This window comes from Pelodiscus sinensis, chromosome 2 (assembly GCF_052426305.1).
Source record: "Pelodiscus sinensis isolate ZL-2025 chromosome 2, ASM5242630v1, whole genome shotgun sequence".
In the NCBI taxonomy this organism is placed as follows: Eukaryota; Metazoa; Chordata; order Testudines; family Trionychidae; genus Pelodiscus; species Pelodiscus sinensis.
This window is the reverse complement of record NC_143053.1, coordinates 127,709,111-127,736,543: the sequence shown is the minus strand read 5'-3', so window position 1 is coordinate 127,736,543 and position 27,433 is coordinate 127,709,111. Positions and strand designations below refer to the sequence as shown.

Sequence of the window (27,433 nt, the reverse complement as noted above, 5' to 3'; positions counted from 1 at the left end):
CTCTCAGAGCCCTCTTGCTCCTCCTCGGTGTCCAGGAGCGGTCCCTCTGCCCCGGGGTCAATCACGTCCCGGGGGGCAGGGACGGCATGAGCCCCCAGGAGGCGGTCCAGGGCATGGAAGTGGGGGCAGGCCTCCGGGTCAGCCCCTGGCAGGCAGGCCCGGGAGTAGGACTGCCGCAAGTCTTTAATCTTGCAGCGCACCTGCTCCCGGCTGCGCTGGTGGCCCCTGGCGGCCAGGCTGGCAGCCATGCGTCCATAGACGGCCGCATTCCGGTGGCTAGTGCGGAGATCGTGGACATTGGAGGCTTCCCCCCAAACCTCGATGAGGTCCACGATCTCCGCACTTGACCAGGCGGGCGCCCGCCTTTTGCGCCCCCGGGCAGGCTCCTGGGAGCCGCCAGGCTGGTCGTGGGGAGCAGTGGAGGGCTGGGAGCCCTCGGATGGCTGGCTCATTGTGTGGCAGGTGCAGGCTGTGCAGGCACGGGTGCTTGCAGCCTTGCAACTGGCACAAAGTGAGTAGCCAGCCCGTGGCCCTTTAAGGGCTCCGGGGCCGGGAGGGGGGCAATAGAGTTTCCCTGGTGTTGGCCAGAGTGGCCACCAGGGAAACCTGGGAAGCCTTAGCCTCCCACTAGTTCGAACTAAAGGGCTACACAGCCCTTAGTTCGAACTAGCTAGTTCGAACTAGGCGTTAGTCCTCGTAAAATGAGGTTTACCTAGTTCGAACTAAGCGCTCCGTTAGTTCGAATTAAGTTCGAACTAACGGAGCGCTAGTGTAGCGCATAGGAAAGTTAGTTCGAACTAACGTCCGTTAGTTCGAACTAACTTTCTAGTGTAGACATACCCAAAGGAGGTTAACTATGACTCTTGGGTAATACTAGCCTAATGATCCAAGACTTCACATTTGTTACTGGCTTGGTGAAACATCATTATAGAACATACCACCAACTCGGTCTGTCTTTCCTTTTTTCTGAAAGTCCACACTGAAGAATGCACTCACATTTGTGAGCCACTCCAGATAGCAGGACACCATGCCAGGTCACACTGCAGAGAATCCATAACTGAAATTAATTAACAGCGTCTCTGTGTCAATTTGGAAATAACGTCATTTTACTAAACTTATTTTAATGTAGTCCCACAATTAACTTTGAAATATATTCATCAGTAATTGTATGTCTCTAGACCAGGTCTGGTGCTGCAAATAACAGTATTTCTGACTCTAAACTCTTAACAGTTTTTGTGCTGTGCCACACCATATTACATGCACTTCAAATGAGATTGATATCAATAAATACAAAAAATAGCAACAAGTCATAGTAAAATATTAAGTAAAATGTTAAGTGTATAAATTATTTTCTTGATTATCATATGGACTAAAATCATTTTCTTTCTACCTCGATCATCCTGGCCACTGCTGCCTTTGGGGAACTGGATTAGTTCCTTTCATCCTGCCCTTCTTTAGTAGTACTTAGTAGCAAGTGCTGGGCCTAAACAGCAACTTGAATCTTAAACTGAGTCTGTAAATTTAGTGAACCACCTGCTCTAGTTGCTCTTTTTGAAGGTCCTGAACTGCAACCCATGCGCATCTTAACTAATCTACTCTTCTCTCCTCACCAGCTGATTGATAATGACCATGGAAAGTCAGGTTATCCATCAGAATACCCAAGTCTAGGTGGCTTTTGCTACTTATAAAAGAGAGGCTCTTCTCTGAAAAATGACTCTAAAATGACATCTTGGGATTGCGAGTTTGCCTTCTCTCATGACAGCAGATTCAAATAAAGCGTCTTTTTATTTATAAAGAGCTTTAGAAACAAACACCATCAATAAGATTCCCCAATAACTCTGCTGGTCCTGGAAGCTTATCTATGACGATGAGACATAAGATGTCCTGTTTTATTCTCACACACGAACACCCATTCCTGAAGCCCATGGTGTCCTTAGTTACACCTATGCAACTGATGTGGCTTCAAGGAGCCTATACAAGCGTAACTGATTGAAGCATGACAGTGCATACTTGCTGGGGATGACAAAGAGGACTATAATCCAAGACCTGCTCTTAATACTATTTAAGCACCTTCAGGTGTTTAAGACAAAATACTTATTTTAGTCAAAATTATCAGATGAGACTTCACAAATCAGCTCCCTGAATTCAAAGTAAAAATTATTTCTCAGAGTTACAGCATAAATCAGTGTCTGACTCCTGATTACGAACCAATCTGGGGAGGAGTTAAAAAACATAATGACAATAGATGTAGAGCAGAGAAACTTGAAGATATCCGCTGAAATTCATTGTTTTGCCCAATACAGAAAATTTGAGAGGCCAACCATCTGCCTACATATAACCAGAAATAGGCTAAAACTGGAAATGCTGTTTATCTCCCTGCTAAAAAGAAATCTAAATATGTAAACACACAAGAACTACCTAATGAACAAAGAAACACTTTCTTTTTTTCAAGAGACCAAATGGCTGGTATGTTCAGAGGAAGTCTCATCCACCTGTCTGTCCATGGGCACTTTTCCCCAGAATAGCTAACTCCACAGCTTGTCCTTCGTTTGACCAGGGACACACTATTCCCACTTTTGCAGCCCCTCTCAAATGCACTCCTCAAGTGGCAACAGCCCTTTATCATAATGTTTTATCTCAACAGGCCCAGCTGTTATAAAATTTCTCTTTGGAAAGCATGCCACTAGCAGCTTGTTAAAACAACTCAAAAATGACATGTTCAAAACAAATGTATTGCTTATTCAATGACAGGTTCATAGATAGCAAAGAGAAGGGTTAAACAAGTGCCTGTGTACATTTTGTCACCTAAACTTTACTCTTTCCTCAGCTGTTTCCACTTAGCCCAGCTGCCTTCACCTTTGAGATGGGAAAGAGAAAGGCTGCCATTTTCTCTGTCTAATTCCCTCATTCAGTTGCTGTCTGTTTAGCCTAATTGGAACAAGGTGGATTTCCCAATTATTAGTTTCTCCTGTTCTTTCCTTAAAGATCATGGTAATTTTTCTGGTCATCAGGGCCTCATAAACTCTTCTGGGGCTACTAGATCTTGTGGGGGCTCTAGGTTCAGCGGCGGGGAAAAAATGAGGAGTTCAGTGTGTGGGCGGGGGTTGCAGGTTGAGACATGGATTTGGGAGGATCAGGGAAGGAGGTTAGTGGGGGTTCCGAGACTGGAGGGAATTTGGTTGCAGGATGGGGCTGGGCAGTGCAGGGTCTGGGAGAGAGGGTACAAAAGGGCATGGAGCACAGGGCACTTACCTCACTCAGCTCCCATTTGGTGGTAGCAGGTGTCTCTGCATGGCCCATGCTCACTTGTAGGCAACCCCTCCCCCCACACACACACCTCCCATTGGTCAGGAATCAGGGGAGGCAGCACCAGGACAGAGTTAACCTGGTGTGCTGCTGGCTAGAGGGGCAAGGGAGGAGGGTGAACAGCAATGCACAGAATCACCTCCCCCACAACCAGGCAAAGCCTACTTGGAACACAGCACACAGGGGCCATAGTGGTTCCAGTCCAGGGCCTTTAGCTAAGGGAGCTCCTCTTAGACTGCAGTTGCAGCCCCCATAGTCCCTTTCTTAAACCAGCCCCGCTGCTGGTAACTTATCTTTGTTATTGTTTTGTTTTCCTCTTACCAGCCTTATTTGAATTAATCTCATATAATTAGGATAATATCAAGTAGGTAAACTGAACTGCATAATATATTAATAAAAATAATAGATAACTCTCTTCTCTTTCTTCGTTACATCATTTCGACAAATTGGCTTCTGAAAAAAACTTACAATGGGCATTAAACAAACCCCTATGGTGATCCTAAAATAGCTAAACATTCCTGTCCTTTTTCATTACTAAGGCATCAGCAGAGTTTCTTTCTCCCATTTGTATCACAATTAACCCCAATATATCAAACAACTGTAAGTCAGTTGTACTTGCAGACTAGGATTTTTAGTTCATCAAAACCCTTTACATTTTTCCCAAAAATGTTTCCATTCCCCTTTATCCACAGGAGACCCAAAAATTCACATTTAAGATTTAGCACATTAAGATTTCCTAAATGACTACTATCACTCCAAAGAATAATTTACTCTTCAGTTCATAAAACACAAAATTATGGTGTGACTCAAATGAGAAAGACATATTAAATCAGGTTACTCTAATGGCCTGGTAAAGGCTCATTTGCACTACAGTTCATTATATAAGAATTTACAAAATAGAAGATAATATTAAATTTAAAATTGAGGACTAAGAACCTGTACAAATTCCATACATGTCATTCTATCAGGGGATCAGAGTCTAATCCACTTCCCTAAGCGGGAATACTGCTAACCTAAGTAGGATGAATCACTACGTGAACTTAAAATGAAAAGTATTGACCAGTTTGCTTTGTTCTCACAACCATTTCCAGTACATTTCCTAGTAGAAAGGGATATATATAACAGTTTTACATGGGTGAAGGAGTAAAAGTATCTCAAATCATTTATATAATTAAAAGTACATTTTACTATTCTCTACCAATAAATTCCAAAAACCAACATCCCATATTGATTGGACTTTGCTCTGTAATTCAAACTCCTAGCTATTTTTGAAGCAAGGGTAGGGAACATTTAACCTCCAGGCTGGATCCGGCCCCCTGCTTCATTTAATCCAGCCTTTGGGAAGTCTCTACACTATCAGTGCTGGCTTGCCACAATATCTCTGTAGCTCCTAGAGAGATGAATGATCAGAGAAGCTCTGCATTCTGCCCCTCCCCCTCTATTCCCTCCGACACTGGCTCTGCAATTCCCTTGCCTGGGAACTACAGCCAATGGGATCTATGGGGGGAGCATCAATCATGCAGAACTGGCTGGTTTCTCCACCTAGGGGTAGGGATGTCAACACACATAGTCAACTACACGATTAACCAGTAAGATGGGGCAGCGGGGCTGGAGGAAGGAGCCTGCGATGGGGGAAGCCAACGTAAAAGCCAGGTCCTCCCAACACTAGCTCAGTAGTGCTGCCCCCCTGCACTGCCTCAGAGATAGCTGCATGGGAGGCGAGACAGGGGAGGCTGCCGTGGAGCTGCCTCTGTCCACAGCTAGGCTGGACCTGCCATGAACAGAGTTTGCTGCTGCCCCACTCTGCTGTCTCTGTATCAGAGGCAGCAGCACAGGTGGCAGGCAGAAACAGGTCTGCGTGGCAAACTGTTTCTTCTGCTGAGGGGGCCACTGACTATCTGATTGGTGGTGCCACAGTGCAGGGCAGACAAGCACCATGCCACATGGCTTCCACATGTATGGACAGCTAACAGGCTCCACACATTGCCCCCACTCCAACCATCACTACTGAAGCTCCAACCATCACTACTGGGAGCTGCAGCAGAGTAGTGGGCAAAACCACAAGGGAGACCTGTCACCGCTCTGGAATCTGCTTGAGACAAGCACAGCCCAGAGCCTGCACCCTGACTGCTTCCTGGGCCCCTACACTCTGGGCCATCAAGGTAAAAATGAGTGAGCGAGGGTGGAGAGAGCAAGTGTCTGAGGTGTGTGACTGGGGGCAGGGCTTCAAAAAAGAAGTGAGGGACAGGGCTATTCAGTTTTGCACAAATACTAACCCTACTGGTAAACTTAAGCATGGAGGTACTTAAGCAGGGTACTGCACTACTGACCCGGAGCCACCTGAAGCAAATGGAGTGGTGCAGTTACCAGTGTTAAATCCAATGATCTTATACTGTGACCTGGAGGCGTCTAATAAAGAATTTGCAGAAAACACTAACTTGGTTGGGGCAATCAGTGCTGAAGGGGATGGAAATTGATTTCCAAGACTAGGAAAATAGGACACAGACGCCCGAAACTCTCTCCAGGCCCGCACACCCACCTACCCCAGCTCGGAGCCGCCTCCTACACCCAAAGTAACTCATGGAGCCTTCACTCAGCATGTCCTCCAGCACCCTAACCCCTGTCTCAGCCCTAGCCCCACCCATTCCTGTATTCCAAACACCTCATCCCAGCTCCACCCCAGAGCCCACACCTCTGGCTGGAGCCATGGCCTCCTCCTGGACTAGCCCAGAGCCCCCTATGATTGGCCTCATGCCGGAGCCTAGGGAAAGCCTTGAGCTCCACTCTCCACCTCTGCCTGAGGGGCTGAATGTGCCCCTGGCTGATTTTTTTTTTGTAGGTCACTGGCTCCTGATAGGGAAAAGAGCCCCACCCCTATTTTAAGGCAACAACTTCACTGTAAGTATGTAGATACTGCCATTTGCATGCTAACATTTGTTAAAATAATTCAGCAAGCTGAGGTTTTTTTTCTCTCTCAGTCTCATAGAAACAATGCTTTACTGCATTTAAGTTTACCACATTTCCACTGTATTTCAGTAGGATTTTTAATCTCATATCACAAAACACAGCCACTAATATTTCCAAAACGTTGTAGTTTGCAACTGGTCAGACCTCTATATCTCTGGTGTATTAGTCCATTTGGGAATAAAAGAGGTATTGTTGTATAACTTACCGAGCAGTATAATGATGCAGAGGAGAATGGCAATTAGAGCACCAGTGCTAAGGCCAGCAGGAAGGAGCAAGGCCTCGGCATTACACGACTGCATGTTCCCCCGGGTGTCACAGGTGCACACTCGAATTGTCAGAGTGCCGGTGCTGCTCTGGATTGGGTAGTCATTGTCAGATATCACCACTGGCAGCAAATAAGTGCTTATTTCATGTCTACTGAAGCCATTTCTTCTTGTCAAAATTCTGGCAGTATTATCTATACCAGTTTAAAATAATTATGTATATTACTAATGTGTAATATATAACTATAAAATTCATAGTTTATATAATATACACACACATTTTTAATTACTGTTTTTGGTTCATTATGTTACTTTGGAAACTATACTTAACATCTGAGATCAGGCTTTTTTCTATTGCTCTTTTGAACCAGACCGAAAAGCTGTTTCCCTTTTCCTTTACTTCCTCTTCCCCTGAACATACTGTTGGCCAATACATTATATTCCTCAGTATCTCAAACTGAATGTGATTGGAAGAGTGATTACCTCAGGCATTCAGAAGATCAATATGCAATACTATATGCCCAAACTGTTTAGAAATGTGAATGTACTCCAGATACATGTTCAAATAGTGCAGTCTGACCATGCATGCCTACCCTGTAGAGCTCCCCAGTACTAGCCCCACCCCAAGAGCCCCCAGTACCAGCCCCCGCTTCTTAGCACTCACCACCCCAGAGCCCCCTAGCATTAGCCCCACCCACAGAACCCCCAGTGTCTGCCCTGCACCCTCCCGCCATGCAGCAAAGCGCTCTTCCATATCTGGGAAGAGACTCTGCTCTTGCCCGGCACTGGTTGACTGAGAGGTGGGGAAGGACACACCTCTCCCGAAAGCTATGGCCTCAGCCTTGGCCCCCAGAGCAGCTGCAATATACACCTTAGGGGTCTCAGCCTAAGAAGCTTCCTCTGCTCCCATTCTCTCCTCATTGTCCTTCTCTTCCCCCCACCCCCCCAAAAAAATCAGGCATTAGATCTAGCCTCTGACTCACAACCAAAAAGACTTGATCTTTTATTTAGATCCAGCTCTTGTATTATTCTGTCTCATTCCCCTGTCACCAGTTGGTATAGTCTCTCCGTAGTTGATCTTTTCTCAGTGGTAGTATTTGGGGGATGCTTGAGAGAGTGGAGGCCTATTAAGCCTAGAAAGATATCTGTGTGTGTGTGTGTGTGTGTGTGTTTGCATGTGCGTGCGTGCGCGCATGTCTAGGATTCTGTAAGCTTAAACTGAAGCTGAATTGATGAACTAAGATTGTGTAAAGTGAAATCTTCTGCAGGCTGAGAACTGCTGACAATGTTATAGGGTGAGTAGGTCTCAAAACTACCTTCTGAGTTGAGATTCTACCATTTCCCTTTACCTCAACTGAGATCTGTTAATTTTTAGATAAAGAGCTTAATGATGAGAACAGATCAATGCCATTTTTTTTGAATGTGCATGAATGAAAAAACCCTCCAATGAATACAGGTTTGTGTCCTTTATATAACTTCAGTGAATTTATATTTTGACTATGGAGTTCTAAATGTGTCTATACAGACTAGGTGACGTGATTATATCCATGCCATAGACATAATTTCTCATGACCTTTCAACTATCTCCTCTACTCCCCACTGAATCATTGCTACTGGGACTACATTTCAGACTCTGCACAGCTTTGTACCTTTTAAGGTCTAATATCCTGTGATTCCTGGGACCCACAAAGTGTCTGATATGATCAGATTAGAGATTTCTAACTTCCAAAACAGGGACAGTGCTGTTGCTTGTCTTGGAAAGGGCCCAGATATTAAGTTTCAGTGCTATTTTCAAAGTCACTAAGTGGATTTAGAAATCCAGTTCCCATGAAATGTGCAGCTAGTCATGTAGGCTGCTTTGAAAACCTGTTTGAAGTTGTAGCATACAGACTTCAAAGTCTAATATTTTCAGTCCTCTTGCAATGTTCCTTTTGTTCCCCATGTCTCTTGTAATTAGACTATAAGCTTCTTGAGGCAGGGACTATCTGTCTGTAATCTAGGGTATGTCTAGACTACATGGCTCCATCGATGGAGCCATGTACATGAGTTTACTAGACACAGGAAAATGAAGCGGCGATTCAAATAATCGCTGCTTCATTTACATCAAAATTTCACAAGGCATAACGGAGCTGTCGACAAAGGCTTCTGTTGTCGACTGCCGCGTGTCCAGACTGCCCCGCTGTGCCACCAAACAGCTGATCGGCACAGCGTGGTGGCCATTTTTATGTAAATGAAGTGGCGATTATTTAAATCGCCGCTTCATTTTCCTATGTATAGTAAACTCATCTACATGGCTCTGTCAATGGAGCCATGTAGTCTAGACATACCCCTAGTGGTGTGGGTCTCTGATGTATGATTGGGACTAGTAGGCCCAACATCTTTTAAGTCTAAAACCAAGTGTTGTGTCCCCCTTTGGGAAACATATTTAAAAATACAAATAAGTAAGAGCTGGTTAAGACTCAACTCTCCTGATTTATAGTCTGAACTTATATTTCTTGTTTTAGATAATGTGGTTTAACAGGACTCCCCTGATTGCTCCCTGAGATGCAGTTTGCAATTATCACTAAACCAAAAGACAACAAAAGCACTATGTTATAAAACATATAAAGCCACCAAAAGAAACTGAAATCTTGATCCAGATTTATTTCAACATAGTCTTACGTTTTGGATTTATAAAATATTTAAATCTTTACTTGTTTTAAAATAAAGGAAAGTATTTCCATCATATTGTTCCCCACCCACAAACATTTTACAGTTAATAATATAAGCTGTGATGATACCAATTTTCCAACATATGACCCATAAAGTATTGGCATGGACAAGGAGAAAAAAGGGTTAAAAACACAGTAAGGTTATGGGTATTTACAAAGCTGTAGCATTATAATTTTGTCTGCTCTCTGTATGAGGGTCATTGGCCAATGAAGGCCCAGTCCTTCAAGGTAATGTTTCTCTGCTTTTGCAAACATAAGTTCTGCCATTTCAGAAAAATACCTGCAATATATTAGGAATTAAAAATAAATCTTATACAATGGGCAAGCTCCATATTTTACCTTCATTATCTTGAACAGTAAAGTTTGGGTTAACAGCAGCTAAACTGAAGAAAAATTTTTGTCCTCCAAGGGGGTCATCTTTGTCTACTGCACTTATGGTCTGTATTAACTGTAGACAAGGAAAAACAAAATTAAGCAAGCATTGTGATAGTTACCTGGTTACTTTAAGAAACAGTGGTATCTTAAAAATCCATATTTACGAATCAAACTGAACAAAAATATCTTTCATAATATATGCTGTTTCTTCTCCTCATTAAGTGCAAAAAAATGTATTAAGTAACATAGATCATTGGTTCAGTAAAGCAAAGTTTAAACTCAATGTTTAAAAATGAAAACCTCCCTCTCCAAAATTTGTTATAGTAATATGTCAATTACAAACATAATTATTAATTGCAGTTCAAACTGTATATTTTATTTCATGAAATGTTTGAAAACTGAAAATAAACGTTTCAATTTTCTTTTTTCAATATCTCCTCCTACACCAACTTCTCAGTGCTTCTTCAGCTTTCAAAAACTTTGATTAACGAAGGTAAAAATGAAATACTGATTCTGTCACTGTAACTCTTCCAATTTTGAGGAAACTGTAAGAGGAAGAGAGGTTGTAAGAAAACCCCTAGACTTTACTTGATTGCACTCAAGAGGCAAAAAGGTAGATGATGTGGGGGGAAAAACGCTTGTCAATGTCAAACACCACAAAATGGAAACCACTCTAAAACTTCTAAATCTGTAATCAAATTAATTTGTCCATTGTTCAGCACAGAAAATCATGTAAATTAAGAGTTTGAGGGGAAAATATTTAACATGACACTCAAATATTCTAATCAAAATGCTTAAGCACAATAAGCTCTATCACCGAAGACTGGGATCCTGGATAGATCTCATAACTTAAGCAGCATCAGAGTTGACAGACTTCCAAAGAAAGCCTGTTGTAGGAGCTGCATGAAGAACTGGTGATTCCTTGTCATTCTTTTAATGAACCAGTGTAGATCTTTGAAATTTACTGGCCATTAGCTACTGCAAGTGCCATCTCTTACCTGTAAGTCTGAGATTTTTGCTGTTTTATCCCCCAGGGCGATTTCTACCAGTCACAGCCACAGTTACTACTCTATGCTGTTAGTTACCAGAGCTACCTCTCCACTGACTGACTTGAATGTTCCATCATCTATTGAAGTTTAACTTGGAAAAACCTGAAGTTTCTTTTAGAACCCTCAACATATCTTCCTGCTCCAATTTATTGTTCTCAGCTATATAATCCCACAGATTCCTCAAGCCTGCAATGTACTTGTCATTGTTGACAACATTCTTCCCTATGACATGCTAAATCCTTCTTTCTTTGTCTCTGTACAATCTCCCAAATACAGCTGTTTATCTCCATTCCTACCATTTCTCCCTTGTCAAGATATACACCCTCTGCCCTGCAAGGGCACCCACGACTCCCTGCTTCATCAAATCACCAACCGTTTCTCAGCTGCAGTTTTTAGCTTTCTTACTGACTTTGATAGAGTTCCACCAAATAATCATCTGTCTCCAGAGTAACTGTCCCAGCTCCCCACAAAGTGGAGCCCACCACATACTGCCTCTGCATCCAAGAAAAGGCTTCCTTCCTTCCTGCAAACCCCTCTCTTTTCCAAGGCTGAATTTCAATATTCAGGACCTTCACTAACAGAACACCAATTAAGTTCAGCTATATTTATATAACCAGCAGCTTAGAACTATTTTCTGGCAACTTCCAGTACCAGATGTAAATCAATAAAACAGTTCACTTAACACTACTACTGTTTTGTTTTAACCAAAGAGTAGTGATAAGATTTGTTCCTTTAATTAATTTTCTATTCGGTGAAGTGATCCTTGAAAATATATGCACAGATATATATAATTAATCACTCTCTGAATGTTCGGGTGCTTTTGCATCTCTAAATGAGATGCACTACCGTAAATAAATATGTCTCCATAGATACCCTCTTGACAGTGTCATGCTACTCTAGTGGCTTTATTCTTAAGGAATGAGGCACAAAAAATTTAATAAACCTCTTGGTGTATTTGAACAAGGAAATAGAAAGCCTCATATATTTAATTATACTGTTACACCAATGAATAGTTATTGAAAAGTATGTCACAGTTTAGGGGCAATTGGCAAACTCAACAGGACAATGATAATTGGATTGAGATACGTCTACACATATACACTATGGCTGTGTCTACACTGGCATGATTTTGTGCAAATACTTTTAACGGAAAAGTTTTTCCCTTAAAAGTATTTGCGCAAGAGAGCGTCTATACTGACATGTGCCTTTTGCGCAAAAGCATCCATGCCAATGTAGACGCTTTCTTGTGCAAGAAAGCTCCGATGGCCATTTTAGCCATTGGGCTTTCTTGCGCAAGAAATTGATGTTACCTGTCTACACTGGTCTCTTGTGCAAGAATACTTGCGCAAGAGGACTTATCCCTGAGCGGGAGCCTCAGAGTATTTGCGCAAGAAGCACTAATTTCATACAGTAGAATATCAGTGTTCTTGCTCAAATACTCGCGGCCAGTGTAGACAGGTGGCAAGATTTTGCGTAAAAGCGGCCGCTTTTGCGCAAAATCTTGCCAATATAGACACAGCCTATATGTTGGGACACTGGCACAAGGTTCAATCATAATTTTCCTGCTGATTTAGGATCTTATAATCCCTTCATATCACACATATTTTTTTGGTATGTGTAATATACTTCTTTCATAGTAAAGAATCTAAAATGTTTTCCAAAGAGTTGGGCTCTATCACCATCAGTGAGCTACAGACAGGCATGTCTTAAATGGAAAAAAGCAAACATTCTGTGACAGTACTAACAAGACATGGGGAATTAAACCAGACAGAATATTATGAGAATTGTAGGTAGGCAGCATTCTGAACCCAGTTTGATTTGCTGAGGACCAACAATTCGACTATCTGGTTTTCTGCATACAAAAGCCAGGGTCAGCATTAGGCGGCAGCAAACAGGGCAAATGGCTGGAGCTGTGCCACAGAGGTCTCCGCAAAGCTACATTGCTCAGTCTTCGGTTTCTGCCCTGGGCGGTGGGGCTCAGAGCCTTAGGCTTCAGTCATGTGGTAAAGCTTCAGCTTTCAATCTCTGAGACCCAGCAAGCCTAATGCTGGCCCTACTTGGTGGCTCCCCTGAAAGCTGCCACAGACCTCTGGTTGAGAACAACAGTAGTGGAACCAAAGGTCTTGCACACTATGCACAGTTCTGGTCACCCTCTCTCAAAAGAGGGCAAGGAGGAGAAAGGTAAGCTAAAGATGTGTGAGTAAAATGGTTAGAGGAATGGAAAGACTTCCATGAGAATAAACTGTGTGAAAAAATTGGGAGTATTTAGTTTTGAGAGTAAATTAATAAGAAGTGACATCATAAAGATGTAAACACAGTATGATAATAGAGAACATTAAGTATATAAGTCAGTCACCAGATGATCAATGTTATGATGAAACTTCCTTTCCGGGCAATTTTTTCCAAAATAGTTCACTGCAGGTTTCCTTAATCCTTCCTCTGACGGCTCTGGTACTGACTGTTATACTGGAGTAAATAGACTACTGATCTAAAATCTGGTATGAAGATTCCTGTGAACATATGTTCTACTCAGTAAACAGAAATCTTAACATGTGATTTAGATGTCCAATCACAGACATGCACAGCAAAAAGTATACTGGTGTATCGGGATTTCAGCACTACCCAGAAACAAGATAAAGATTGGAGAGTTGTGAAAAACACAGTATTGAAAGAAGAAAGGCTAATCTCAATACAATTAAAAACACATGGGAGATATAAATAGAAGGAAAGGTCACTAAAGGAACTAAAGTAAGAAATAATTGGAAGAGATGAGCAAATAATAAGAAAGTTGTTTAAGAGAATCAATCTTTCAGAAAAAATGACAGAAAAAAGCAAAGAAAAGTTAGCCAAGGAATCAAAGGCAATAAGACTGTCCTATAAATACATCCATAAAAAGAAGAATGACAGGAACTAAAATCGCTTGAACTTGAAAAGGTGAGGTGTATGAATTTTTAAATAAATCTATTTGAATTTAGCTTATAATAGAAAGCCTAATGATAACAAGGGTGTCAGAGGAGTCTAATCAAGGAAGCTATTGATATGATACTTGAAGATGCCAAGAAAAAAAGAATTAAAATACATGGCAAAAGAATATTTGATAAAACAAAACACATATAAACGCATAGATCTGGATCAAATGCACTGAAGAGTTTGTAAAGAATTAACGGAAAAAAAATCAATGTTTTCTAATCTGCAATAAAATAGAGTTAAGAGAGATGTCAACAACATACTTTAAGAATATTTGTCCTTTTCATATGTGTTCATTTTTTTAATTGTATCCTTTGGTATATATGGTTGTGACTATTTTCTTCCACTATTTGATCTGAGGAAGTGGGTCTGGCCCACGAAAGCTCATCATCTAATAAACCATCTTGTTAGTCTTTAAAGTGCTACATTGTCCTGCATTTTGCTTCAGCCTAACACGGCTACATTTCTATCACTACTTTAAGAAAGTTAGTGAAGAAAAATCCATGAATTAGTCAATTAGATGGAGGTTTTTCAGGTATAATATTTGCATATATGATACGTGAGTCAGTATATATAGATTTGGTAAAGGAGAATCTAAACCGGGGTGGGCAAAAGCCTGTCAGTGGTCTGAATCCAGCCTGCTTAGCTCTTTGATCTGGCCTGCACAGCAGTTCACAGTCCCGCCCCCTAACTCGCATGAGTCCTTTAAATAGAAGGAGTTTGAAAGAGCTCGTAGTTCCTGTCTCCGCTGCTAGTGCATTGCCTGGGAGCCAGGCCTTCCCTTCAAAAATTATTGCTCACCCCTGCTCTAAACTGACAAGAAGCTTTAGTTTATTGAACTCTGATTATGAAAACCAAATACATCACAAGTATTGATTTAACAGCTACTCAAGACTGACATTGTATAGGTAAGTCCACATGGGCTCCTAAATCTGGTGCCGAGAAGTCTGGTGGAGGAAGCAGCCTCTATCCTCTTAAAGGGAAGAAAAAGTGACAAGAAAATACTCAATATATGGACCAGATTTGGCTGTCCTTGCCCTAAACCAGTTTTTTCTCTGTGAAATGAAGCCCTCCTTCACAGAGAGTGGTAGGAACCTGCTGTGGTAAAAGGATGTTTAGGCTGCTCCATTTTCTGCACATCACAGGACAACTGTCATTACACACTTTGCTTGGTATGCATACCATCTGACTGGCTATAGGTTCCTTTCTGATAATATGATCAAGAGGAAAGTGTAGTTGGAGGTTGATGGATAAAGGGGAAGTTGAAGAAGTGGAGTAAGAACGATTTGAAAAAAGGAAAACACTCAAAACACCTACTCAGCATAACCTTGTACCTATGTCAGGGTATGTCTACACTACAAAGTTAATTTGAACTAACAGACGTTAGTTCGAATTAACTTTGATAGGCGCTACACTAGCAGAGCGCTTAGTTCGAACTAGGTAAACCTCATTTCACGAGGACTAACGCCTAGTTCGAACTTACTACAGGCAGTCCCCGGGTTACGTACAAGATAGGGACTGTAGGTTTGTTCTTAAGTTGAATTTGTATGTAAGTCGGAACTGGTACATATTGTAGGGGAAACTCTAGCCAAACATTTTTTTTAGTTTTGGATAGCATAGGGAAAGGTTAACTCCCCTCTAATGTTTGTTTTGCTGTCTGTTCCCCTGTTCAGAAGATTTCACATCTATTTCTGTCCCTGTGACAAACTCAGGACTAAAGGAGTAACTCATCAAATACCAAACAGCTCTGCACCATGCTTTGAGCTAATAGCTTTATTTCCACACACCACCCAGGGTTCTAGGAGGAGGGTCCTTTTTTGCTAACACAATGAGGCCAGCACTTGTTTGTTTTGGTGGAGTCTTTGTTTGCCCAGGGAGCCCAGCATGTATAGGGGGAGGAGGGGCGGAGAGGCTGCTTTTGTCTGCTGTTTGGCAGCCTGTTGCTCAGGGGAGGGGGCAGCCTGTTGCTGGCAGGGGGGGAGGGGGGAGGCGTGCAGGATGCGAGGCCGCGGGGGGGGGGGAGCGGGCGGGGGGAGGCACTTTTCCTCTGCCCGGCAGCTCTGCGGGATCCCTGTCCCTGTGGCCAGCTGCTGCAGGCAGAGGCCAGTTGGAGCCGGCTGAAGAGGAGGAGGAGGAGGTGGATTCTAGGACCCAGGTGAGCGAGCCCCGGGGACGCTGCTGCGCTCCGGGAGCCCGGCATGTATAGGGGGAGGAGGGGCAGAGAGGCTGCTTTTGTCTGTTCGGCAGCCTGTTGCTCAGGGGAGGGGGCAGCCTGTTGCTGGCAGGGGGGTGGGGGGGGGGCAGCGGGCGTGGGGAGGCACTTTTCCTCTGCCCGGCAGCTCTGCGGGACCCCAGTCGGAGCCGGCCCGAGGAGGAGGAGGATCCTAGGACCCAGGTGAGCGAGCCCCGGGAATGCTGCTGCGCATGTGCGGGAGTTGCCTCACCCCGTTCGTATCTAGGGATCCGACGTAAGTCGGATCCACGTAAGTCGGGGACTGCCTGTAGTTCGAATTAAGGGTTGTGTAGCCCTTTAGTTTGAACTAGTGGGAGGCTAGCTCTTCCCAGCTTGCCCTGCTGGCCACTCTGGCCAACACCAGGCAAACTCTACTGCCCCCCTCCCGGCTCCGGAGCCCTTAAAGGGCCACGGGCTGGCTACAGTGTTTGTGCCAGTTGCAAGGCTACCAGCACCCTGCCAGCAGACCCTGCACCTGACACCCCATTAGCCAGCCACCCGATGCCCCCCAGCCCTCCCCCGCTTCCCGGGACCAGCCTGGCGGCTCCCTGGAGCCTGCCCGGGGATGCAAGAGGCGGGCGCCTGCGTGGTCTAGTGTGGAGATCGTAGACCTCATCCAGGTTTGGGGGGAAGCCTCCAATGTCCACGATCTCCGCACTAGCCACAGGAACGCGGCAGTCTATGGCTGCATAGCTGCCAGCCTGGCCGCCAGAGGCCACCACCGCAGCAGGGAGCAGGTCCGCTGCAAGATTAAGGACCTGTGGCAATCCTACTCCCGGGCCTGCCTGCCAGGGGCCAACCCGGAGGCCTGCCCCCACTTTCTGGCTCTGGACCGCATCCTGGGGGCTCACGCCATCCCTGCCCCCAGGGTGGTCATCGACCCCGGAGCAGAGGGACCACTCTCTGACACGGAGTAGGAGGAGGAGGACACCAAGAGCCAGGAGCCTGGTGGCAGCCTGCTCAGGACCCAGAACCCCCGAAGCACCCCACTGAGCCGCTCGCCTGCGTCGTCCGAGGCCGGGGAGGCCTCCACATGTGAGTACCACGGAGCAGCAGCTGGGTGTCATGCAGGGGCCCTGGTCTTGCAGAGGGGGGCTGGGTTTCACCCACCTGGGCCCCGGGGAGAATTGACCGCTGCTCTTGTTTCACCACAGCCGCAGCACCTGGGCCTGCAGAGCACACCACACTGCCTGCAGCAGCCGCCTGCGCCCGGGCCAGCAGGAGAGGCAGGAACCTCCGCTTCCTTGATTACCAGCTACGCACCGAGGACCACTGGGTCCAGGAGGACCTTCGGCTGCGCCAGCGGAGCTTGGAGGCACTGGAGGAGCAGGGCTGTGCCCTCAGAGGCCACCTCCAGAGCCTCCTCGACCAGTTCCCACTTCCTCCTGCTCCTGCTCCCCCTGCTCCCGCTTCCTCCGCAGCCTCCGTCCCTCCTGCCCCAACCTCCACACCCATTCCTCCCAGAGCCCCCCACACCCGCAGTGCTGCAAGATGGGAGAGGCAGCCAGACCCCCACCCCTGAGCTTTCCGTTCCCTTCCACCCTTCCCTCCCCTTCCAGCTCCCTCGTCCCAGGTTTCCCCCTCCCCTCTCCCACCCTCACTCCTCCGTCCGCCCACCCCACTTATGTTAAATAAAACGAGAGGTTGTTTGCCAAAACAGGTGTCTTTATTTGACATTAGGAAGGGTGGTTAGGAAGGGGAAAAGGGAAGGGGGGAGGGTGGAAGAAGGCCCCAGTGGGGCATACAGAGAGAGTTCAGTCCTCCTCCTCCTCCACCAGGAAGCTCTCCCGCAGGGCTTCCCGGATCCGGACGGCCCCCTGGTGGGCTTCCCGGACGGCGGCGGTGTGGGGCTGACCGTAGTGGCCAGCCATGCGGTCAGCCTCAGCCATCCAGGCTGGCAGGAAAGCCTCCCCCTTTCTCTCACACAAATTGTGCAGCACAGAACATGCTGGCACTACAGGAGGTATATTGTGCTCGGCGAGGTCCAGGCAGGTGAGAAGGCATCGAAAGCGGGCTTTCAGTCACCCGAAGGCCCCCTCCACCACGATGCGGGCCCTGGTGAGAGGCCTGGTGGGAGGGATTGAGGTGCCCCATGTAGGGCTTCATCAGCCACGGCTGTAGGGGGTAGGTGGCATCCCCCACCAGGCAGACGGGCATGTCCACGTCCCCGATCCTGATGTGGCAGTTGGGGAAGAAGGTCCCGGCCTGTAGCCTCTGGCACACAGAGGAGTTGCGGTACACCCGTGCGTCGTATGCCTTGCCAGACCAGCCCACATTAATGTCTGTGAACTGTCCCCGGTGGTCACAAACGGCCTGCAGGATCACAGAGAAGTACCCCTTGTGGTTGACGTACCGGGAGGCCTGGTGTTCCGGGGCACGGATGGGGATGTGCATCCCGTCGATGGCCTCCCCTGCAGTTGGGGAAGCCCAGGGCGCCTAAACCCCGGATGACGGCGTCCAGGTCGGCGAGGCGGACCACCCTGCAGAGCAGCACCCAGTTGATGGCCCTGACCACCTGCGGAGAGACACAGCAAAGCGCGAATCAGTGGGGCTCCCGGGTGGCTGGGAGTGTTCGTGCCCTGGCAGTGCCCTGCGCCCCACTCCCGGAAGCAACCCCCGGGCGGCGTGTAGTATGGCCGGGAGAGACCGGTGCAGGGCACTTTCGCCTCCTCCCTCCCCCCTTTTTTCCCTGGGGCGGCCCATCCCCTCCTTGCAGCCTCCCTCCCCCCCCCCGGTCCAGTGGCCGGCAAGTGCTGTACCTTCATGAGCACCGCTCCGACAGTGGATCTTCCCATGCCGAACTGGTTCCCGACGGATCGGTAGCTGTCCGGCGTGGAGAGCTTCCAGAGGGCGATGGCCACCCGCTTCTGGAGGGGGATGGCAGGCCTCATGCGAGTGTCCCTTCTGCGCAGGGCAGGGGCGAGCCACTTGCAGAGCTCCAGGAAGGTGTCCCTCCTCATCCTGAAGTTCTGGGTCCACTGTCGGTCTTCCCAGCGCTCCAGGACGATGTGGTCCCACCAGTCGCTGCTGGTGTCCAAACGCCAGATGCGGTGGGGCATGCTGGTGTCCGGGCGCCGTCGCGGCTCCTCCACGGCCCCCAGGGTGGCCAGGCGGAGAGGCAGGGGGCTGACGTGCACCAGGAGGTACTAGGCAGCCTCGAGCCATTGCTGGCAAGCTTGCAGCAGCAAGTCCAGAAAGTGCACCAGAAGGTGCAGGGCGAGCTCTGGCTCCATGTTTCCACCTGCGGCGGCATCCCCGAAGGGAAGCACCGACACAATCGGGCACAGAGACCAACGCTTTGCTGTCCCTCGGTGAGGTTGGCAAGCAAGCAGGAAAAGCTGAGAACCGGCTGTCCAGGGGGGTCCCTTTAAGCTCGAGCCTCAGATAGCCTCAGACAGCAGCCACACAACCCAACTACTGACCTGATGCCCTGCCAGAACCAGTTTCAGGTGCCCTTAAATGTGCCCCTGCGTCCAATCAGTGTGGCAAAACGCTAATTCGAACTGGTTTTTAGGTCTAGCTGCGTTAGTTCGAATTAGCTTAGTTCGAATTAACTAATTCGGACTAAGTTAGTTCGAATTAGCGCTGTAGTGTAGACTACTCAGAGAGGTAGTCTGTATCAGCAAAAGCAGCAAGGAGCCCAGTAGCACTTTAAAGACTAACCACCTGATTAGGGTATTAGCTTCTGGTCTAATGCCCTTATACATTTGATAGTCTTTAAAGTGCCACTGAACTCCTTGTTGATCATACTTATATGTTATGTTTCTATTCTGTTTGGTATGTCTACACATCAAAATTAATTTGAAATAGACGTTATTTTGAATGAACTTTAATATCGTCTATACAGGCAAACCGCTATCTCGAAATAAAATCAAAATAGTGGAGCACTTATTCAAATTAGTTAAACCTCATTCTATGAGGAATAATGCCAAATTCGAAATAGCTAATCCGAAATAAGCACTGTGTAGACACTTATTTCGAAATAGGGGGCCTCCAGCCCTTCCCAGTTTCCCTTGGTGGCCACTCTGGGCCAAACCAAGAAAACTCCTCTCCTCTTCCCCAGCCCTGAAGCCCTTAAAGGGGTAGACTCTGGCCACAGTGCATGTGCCAGAGCCAGGCCTGACAGCAGTCGCTGCCTCTGACCCAGTCGCTGCACAATGAGCCAGCAGCTAGAGACAGCCAGGGGTCCCCCGCCCAGTCCCCCAGCTTCCAGGAGCCAGCCAGAGGCAGGAGATGGCGGGCACCCTCCTGGACTATAGTGGAGATCATGGACCTCATCGAGGTTTGGGAGAAGGCCTCCAATGTCCATGATCTCCACACTAGATGGAGGAATGCCACCGTGTACGGCTGCATAGCTGCCAGCATGGCCACCTAAGGCCATATACGCACCCAAGACCAGGTGTGCATGAAAATTAAAGAGCTGCGGCAGGCGTACGCCAGGGCCACTCGAAGCAGTGCCTCAAAAGGGGCAGATGCCTGCCCATATTTTGATGCCCTGGACCGCATCTTGGGGAGTGGGACAGTCCGTGCCACCCCGAGGGGCAGTGAGCTAGGAGCAGAGGGCCCTGACCAGGGTGCGGAGGAGGAGCCGCAGGAGCCGCCACAGAGGGTGCCACGTTGACAGGACCCCTCAGGTGTCCCAGCAGCGGCGTCACCAGGGTCATCCGGGGAAGCCACACCAGGTGAGTCTTATCACTGTCCCCTTCCTGGGGGCGGGGAGGGAGACAAGGAACGGCACGCATTGGTCTTGCTTACCACAGATCACACAGCAACCTGTGCACGTGCGAGCACGTGCCATGCCAACCCTGGGAAGATGGCTCCAGCTGCGTGCCAGACAGGGGCTGTGGCCTGATAGGCACACACGTGTGAGAAGACATGACATGCTCTTGACCCTGGGGTGGCACACAGCAGGACGCCCTCCCTTCACAAGCCCCCTCTACACATAGGCAGGGGGACATCTCCCCCCCACCTCGGCCGCACTATACACAGCACGCTCTGCACCAGGGACTGCAGATGGGCACAGACCCTGGGCAAGCAGCTCCCGCTGAAACTCTCGGTCATCCTGTACCCACTGCTCCTTGGGGCAGCTCCCACTCCTGGGGATAGCTGGATAATCCAAATGTGGCCTCTGTGCAAGCACAGCTGCTCTGACAGTGCAGCGCACGGTCATCCTCATCTCTCAGGGGGGGGCTGAGCTTCATCCATTGCACCCCCAGGGAGAACTGACCACCTCTCTTCTTTCTTCACAGCTGCACTAGCTGCGCGTGCAGGGTACACCACCCCTCCTGGGACATCCTCCTGCACCTGAGGGCTCAGCAGGTCCACCGCAACACTGCAGGGGTACCGAGACCAGCAGCTGGGGGCCTTGCGAGCCTTGCACTGCACCATGGAGCAGTGGGTGCAGGACAACCAGATTTTCCAGCGGGAGCTGTTTGCCCAGGGTCTTGCCATCTGTGCCCATCTGCAGACCCTGGTGCAGAGCGTGCTGCTTCATGCAGCTCCAGCATCTGCTGCCTTGCTAGCTTCCGCTCCTCCTCCCATTCCTCCCCCTCCCGCCTCTCCCTTCTCAACCTCCACACCCTCCTCCCCATCCCCCCAAGGACGCTGAGGTCCCCATACCTGCCGTGCTGGGAGACAGTTGTCCCGGCGAGATCCCCATCCCTGACCCCTGAGCTTCCCCTCCCCCTTCCTCCCCTTGCTTCTCCCTTCCAGCTCCGTCCTCCCAGCTTTCCCCCTCCCCATCCCACCCTCTCTTCTCCCCTCTCCCGCCTCCTTTCCCCCTTCTCCCCACAGTTTCATTCCCCCCCCCCCCCAGTTTTGTTAAATATAGAGAGTTTATATTTTTGAAAATACGTGTATTTTATTAGACATCAGGAAGGGAGTTAGGGAGGGGTAAGTGGAAGGCAGGCAAGCAAGCAGACACACCTGAGAACCAGCTGCCCGGGGAGGGAGGGGTGTCCCTTTAAGCACAGGCCTCAGATAGCCTCAGGCAACAGCCACACAAAGACACTCCTTGCCTGATGCCCTAATCCTGATCTGGTTCCGGCAGGCCTTAACTCTATATCAGTATCTACTCAGTGTGGATGCAGAATTTCGAAACAGCGAAATGCATTTTGCGTGTAGATGCATTATTTCAAAATAACTTATTTCGAATTAACTATTTCAAAATAAGCTATTTCGAAATAATGCTGTAGTGTAGACATACCCTTTGTCTTGTTATGTCTCTATTCTATTTTTCTGTCTTGTATATTTATAATTTAGGGTCTCTGGGGTTTTCTATGGGTTTGGAATATCTCAAGCACATGTTAGGTGCTGCTATAATACCTCATATATTAAGATACTGCATTCTTATGTAATATATTAGATACAAAAAGTCAACATAATGCTACATAATAAATATAAAGAAATTAAATACATAACTACATAAATACCATATTCTAGTATACAATTGTAGATTTTGATGAACAGTGGATATTCATCAGTGGGGAAGACTTTTCAGTAAAGTCTGACAATATATCATTTGTAATTATGGTAACAAAAGGAAAAGAAAGAACGGATATACAAGCGGATAGAACCAAACTAGCATTGACCCCAAAAGATTAAGATGCATGCATTATAAGCATCGCCAGTGCTGGTGAATATTATAATTCCTTGAGTGAAAAAAAACACCACCACTTAACAGTGATCAGGAGCTGAAGGAGTTCAAAAAATAAACTAGTCTCAGTAAGTCTACATTCATCTTTTACACTTTCTTCAACAATACTGTAATGCTTAACCTACCATTCTGGTACCAATTCTGCCACTTTAAAAGCATTTATTTTTCTTGGACAACATAGTAATAGAGAAATTCGTTGGTTTCCAGCAGATCTAATGGATAGCTGCTGCCAAGGAACTAGAGAGTGGGCAGCAATTGATCAAAGTATATTTTTCTGTATCATGTAAAAGCCAAAGAATATAATATGTTACCAGTTCAGCTATTAACATCTTTTATGTTTTTGTTTGACTTACCCACAGAAAGTTTTTTGAAGACACATTTTTATGCAAATGACAGTGTGTGACATTAATGTTTCTAAACACAATATATATGAATTCAAACTACAATTAAGCTCTGTAGTATTGAATTCTTTTGAAAAAACACACCAAATTTTGTTGCCAATTATTTAATTACAAATTGCTTTCTTCTGGGAAGATAACACTGAAACCAATTAAGGATATATTTTTCAGACCTATATGCTGAAGTCTACAGGAATTGAAGCAGGGGTGGGGAATCTCAGGCCTAGAGGCTGGATGCAGCACCCAGCTTGCCTGGATCCAGGCCCCCAGGCTTCAGGGTCAGTGGCCCTCAACCCAAAAAAGGTTCCCCATCCTTGATCTAAAGCAACAAGAACAAAAACAAACCCTGATCCACTGATGCAAAAGTGTAAAAGTAAAATGAACAGAGCTCCCATAGAAAAATATTTCTGTAAACTAAAGAAAAGTAAATAGCTAATTTACATGCTAATGCAACTGCAAAGTATTATTGTGTGGGTCTGAAGACTTATTTACTGACAACCATTCTTTGCCTTCATTTTCATAAACTATACTAGTAGCACTCTTCTCCAGCAGCAAGCTTTCTCAAGCATTTTTAATAGAATGATCCAAAACTAAGTGCCATGGCAAAAACAAATAGCTTTGAGTATTTACAGAATGCATACCTGTCCAGCTCTTGCATTTTCACATACAAATGTATCATAGAATATGGCAAACTGCGGGGCGTTGTCATTAACATCCAAAATTCTAACATAAACAGAAACACGAGTAGTGTCTTTGGGATTATCTGCCAAAAGAAATAAAAGTACGAACAAGTGATTTCTTTTGTTCCTTTTTTTTCAAGACTATTTTCTTTAAAGTACCTCTAGAGCTCAGCTTTCACGGTCAGATCCACGGCTGGTGTAATTTGCCATAATAGCTCTATGGATTCATAATGCGAGGGACAGGTCACATGAGTGTTTAGAGCCGATTCTACTTACTACCAGAAACAAATTCATTTTCAGGAATCAAGTGGGGAATTAGGCTTTTTATATGAAGATAAACATGTAAAATCATGAAATAATTAACTGTAATTTATATGAAAAGGATCTCTATTAGTATTATCAAATCACAAATTGTTATTGTTAGGCTCAAAAGTACTGTTCTGCCGGAAATTTGTTTTTTCAAAGCAAAACACAATGGCTGTGTCTACACTGGGCCACTTATTCCGGAAAAGCAGCGAGCTGTCTACACTGGCCCCTTGAATTTCTGGAAAAGCAGTGACGATTTACTGTAAGAAATCAGCTGCTTTTCCGGAAAAACTATGCTGCTCCCGCTCGGGCAAAAGTCCTTTTTCTGGAAAACTGTTCCGGAAAAGGGCCAGTGTAGACAGCACAGTAGTCTTTTCCAGAAAAAAAGCCCCGATCGCGAAAATGACGATCGGGACTTTTTTCCGGAAAAGCGTGTCTACATTGGCCATGGACGCTTTTCCGGAAAAAGGTATCTAACATATTATAAGTGGGTGTAAATCAAAACAGAAAAATGGACATGTTTAAATCATGATAGGAAAAAGCATACATTTATATATTTTTTTAAAGCAACCACATAAAGAGCTTACATTTTCACTGACATCTGTGGGAGTAGGATTGGGCTTAAATTTCCATCACTAAACTGAATACACTTTTTCTGGTTTTGGTTTTATTTTATTTTTTTAATTTTTGAGGAACTACATTGTAGTTCAATGGAAGTCATACATACATCATCCATTTCTGAGAATTCCTTTCCTGAACTATATTAAACATTTATATATTTGTTTATGGAATAAACTAGGAAACAATAAAGATTGATCCCAAATTTCTAGTATAACTGGGTGTATGACATTTCAGGGTATCTTGGGAGCAATCTGTTAAATATTCAGTTCATGGTCCTACTGTATCTCAGAATCAGGAAATATATGCCTTTTCTACTTGACTTACTGAATTTCTTTAAAAAGGCAAACAGAACAAAAATCTGAGCACTGTGAAAAACTACATCTTAAGCACAGTATTCCAACATTGCCTCTTCTCTTCAGAACATCAGAAATGCATTAGAAAGGGATTTTGACTACAATCGGGGAGGCATGAATTTCAAGCAATTATTATGTAAATTGATTTCTGCTAAAATACCTGAACTTTTCCAAAAAATTAGCATGTCTCTTTAGAAACACCTATGAAGTTGAGAAGTTAAATCATAGGTGGGCAATAAGTGGCCCATGGTCAGTTCTCCAGGGTTAGTACTGGTGGGCCAATAGATACTATATTTACCTGCTCAGCAGGTATGGTTGCTTGCAACTCCTGTTGGCCATGGTTTGCCACAGGGTGGGACACCAATTCCTGCAGCTCCCATAGGCTGGGAATAATGAACTGTGGTCAATGGGAGCTGAGAGAAGCCATACCTGTGGATGCTCAGGTAAATAAAGCACCTTGAAGCCTACCAGGTGCTAACCCTAGCTAACTGTATCTGTCCCATGGGCTGCTTATTGACCACCCCACCTTCCTCAAAATATCATCATGAAGAAATGAGTTCAATAGCTCAGTTTAAGCACAAAAGGGCTTTGAATTCTTACTGTATGAACATATTATGAAACAGCATAGTTATCACAGTGGCCAGCAGTCTGAAGAACGGTGACATCAGGCATGTTTATCATCAGAAAATATTGCTTTTAGTGCTTATCCTAAAGCAAAGAATTTCATAATGAATGCCCCTCATGAGTTGATTTGAAAATATCACAGATTTTTTTTGGACACCTAGAATCTTTTGTGACAGTCAGAATGGAATTAGATATAATGATGTAGTAATCTTAATGGTTCCTTGGGTTTATTTTTAGGATTTTTTTTCTGGGAGACAGAGGATTTTACTGATGTATTTAAATCACTTTTTAAAGTAAGGAAAACTAAAAAGATTTGGCTTACTGATCTCAGCTGCTATAACACTAAGATTGTGCCACTGTGATATCTCTCGGTCAAGTGGTTTGGAAGTATAGATGGATCCATTTCCAGAGTGTATATTAAATATTCTGTCAAGGTCAGTATGACGATCCAAAGAAAATCTAAACATGATAAAGGAAAAAAAATGTTATGTGACTGAAAATTTAAAAAAGCAACTCTGTCTTATTATTATACATCTGTACAATATTCACATTCTATACACCTTCTATGAAAAGTGTTACGTACTTTAAATGAAAAAAAAATCTTAATGTATGCATTTTTAAGCTTTTTAAAATGCTGTGCAGTTCATATAATATTTAATGTTGGTGACTGCCTGAACTTAAAAAATATTATAATTTTTACGATTAATGTAGTACACAGAAAAAATACAAATCTTATGAATGATCTCAACATGGATTTACCCTTGACATTGACTCTGACAATTTACTCTGTAACTTTCCATATTCTATGATTTTTTTAACTAAATGATATTATATTAAGATACGAATTACTATAGGGAGTGCAGGAGAGAATGTTGCCTAACTCAGTAATTAAACACTTTTTTCCCAAGAGGAAAATTTATTTTCGGTATAAAACAAAAAAACAAACAAACAAACAAATCTGACATCAGACTGATAAATTATTTCTCAACTTTTTTAAACAACTCTTAAAGCTATCATCTCATAGTTTATTGTAGATTTATTTAAAATAAATCAAGTTTATTGAGGTTATACAGAGCAAAACTTTCCCTGCTTTGTAGAGAAAATCATTGTGTCACCTGGGTGTAAACTGTAATCATATATCAGACTGCCCTCTGATTCTTCCCATTTAAGACCCAATCCTGCATTTCCCATGCAGCAAAAACAGTAGGGAGTTTCAGTAAATGATGGACTGGTACCTTTCCATGAGTGTATCATGGGATTTCTAAAAGTATTCAAGGTTTGCTTAACTCTGCACTTAGTGAGAGACCAGATAGGCCAACACAGTTCTTTTTGAAAAGCCTGTCCTGTGCCTGTAATAGTATGAAGGACTGATAATATTTGGAGAATCATCAAAGAGTTCAGGTACTTTTATGAATTTATATGAATGACTTAGAACCTTCACAAAAACCTCTCTTTGTATTTCTAGTACTTACTGATTTCACCAAAATGCCATGGAAATAGCCCCTCTCGTGGTATTTTGATCCTTCCAGTCCCAATTAAAACAGGAAGTGCAGAGGTAAACAAAAATGACAAAATAAACTGACCTGAAAGCTTTGAAACCACACAAAAGTTTTGCTTCAAATTTGAAGCGTGTATTAGTTCTGAACCAGGTGTCTAAATCCTACAATTACAGTTAAAAATAATCCTCAATGTCTAGCACAATATGTCTATATTGCATAGCAGTGATTCTGTACTCATCACGTTTTTTTTAATGTGGAGAAAAGACAAGGTTGATAGTACAGATTTTCAACAAGCAAGTAGTGTGGCTGTTTGAGTTACTTCTCACATTACAGCTCCACAGTCAATAATGAAGGCCCAGAAAAATCAGATTCAATTGTTACAAGACTTAAATATCTGACTATGCGTGTCTTATGCAACCATACACC

At 45.0% G+C, this 27,433-nt stretch overlaps 1 protein-coding gene and 1 long non-coding RNA gene across 3 annotated transcripts in view; one reads left to right on the top strand and one right to left on the bottom strand.

Moving 5' to 3' along the window:
- The window catches only part of LOC102461263 (cadherin-10), a 166,043-nt gene that overhangs the window by 7,398 nt on the left and 131,212 nt on the right, over positions 1-27,433 (bottom strand). For both annotated transcript variants that reach the window (XM_006112616.5, XM_075921416.2), the window contains exons 8-11: positions 25,831-25,967; positions 23,566-23,687; positions 9,587-9,695; positions 6,479-6,730 (exon numbers count right to left, since the gene is read on the bottom strand). In XM_006112616.5, the coding sequence (XP_006112678.2) occupies positions 6,479-6,730; positions 9,587-9,695; positions 23,566-23,687; positions 25,831-25,967 (620 nt within the window). The remainder of the gene's footprint in view (positions 1-6,478; positions 6,731-9,586; positions 9,696-23,565; positions 23,688-25,830; positions 25,968-27,433) is intronic.
- Positions 1-27,433, top strand: part of LOC112547772 (uncharacterized) — a 120,267-nt gene that overhangs the window by 66,807 nt on the left and 26,027 nt on the right. The gene's annotated exons all lie outside the window — the stretch shown is intronic.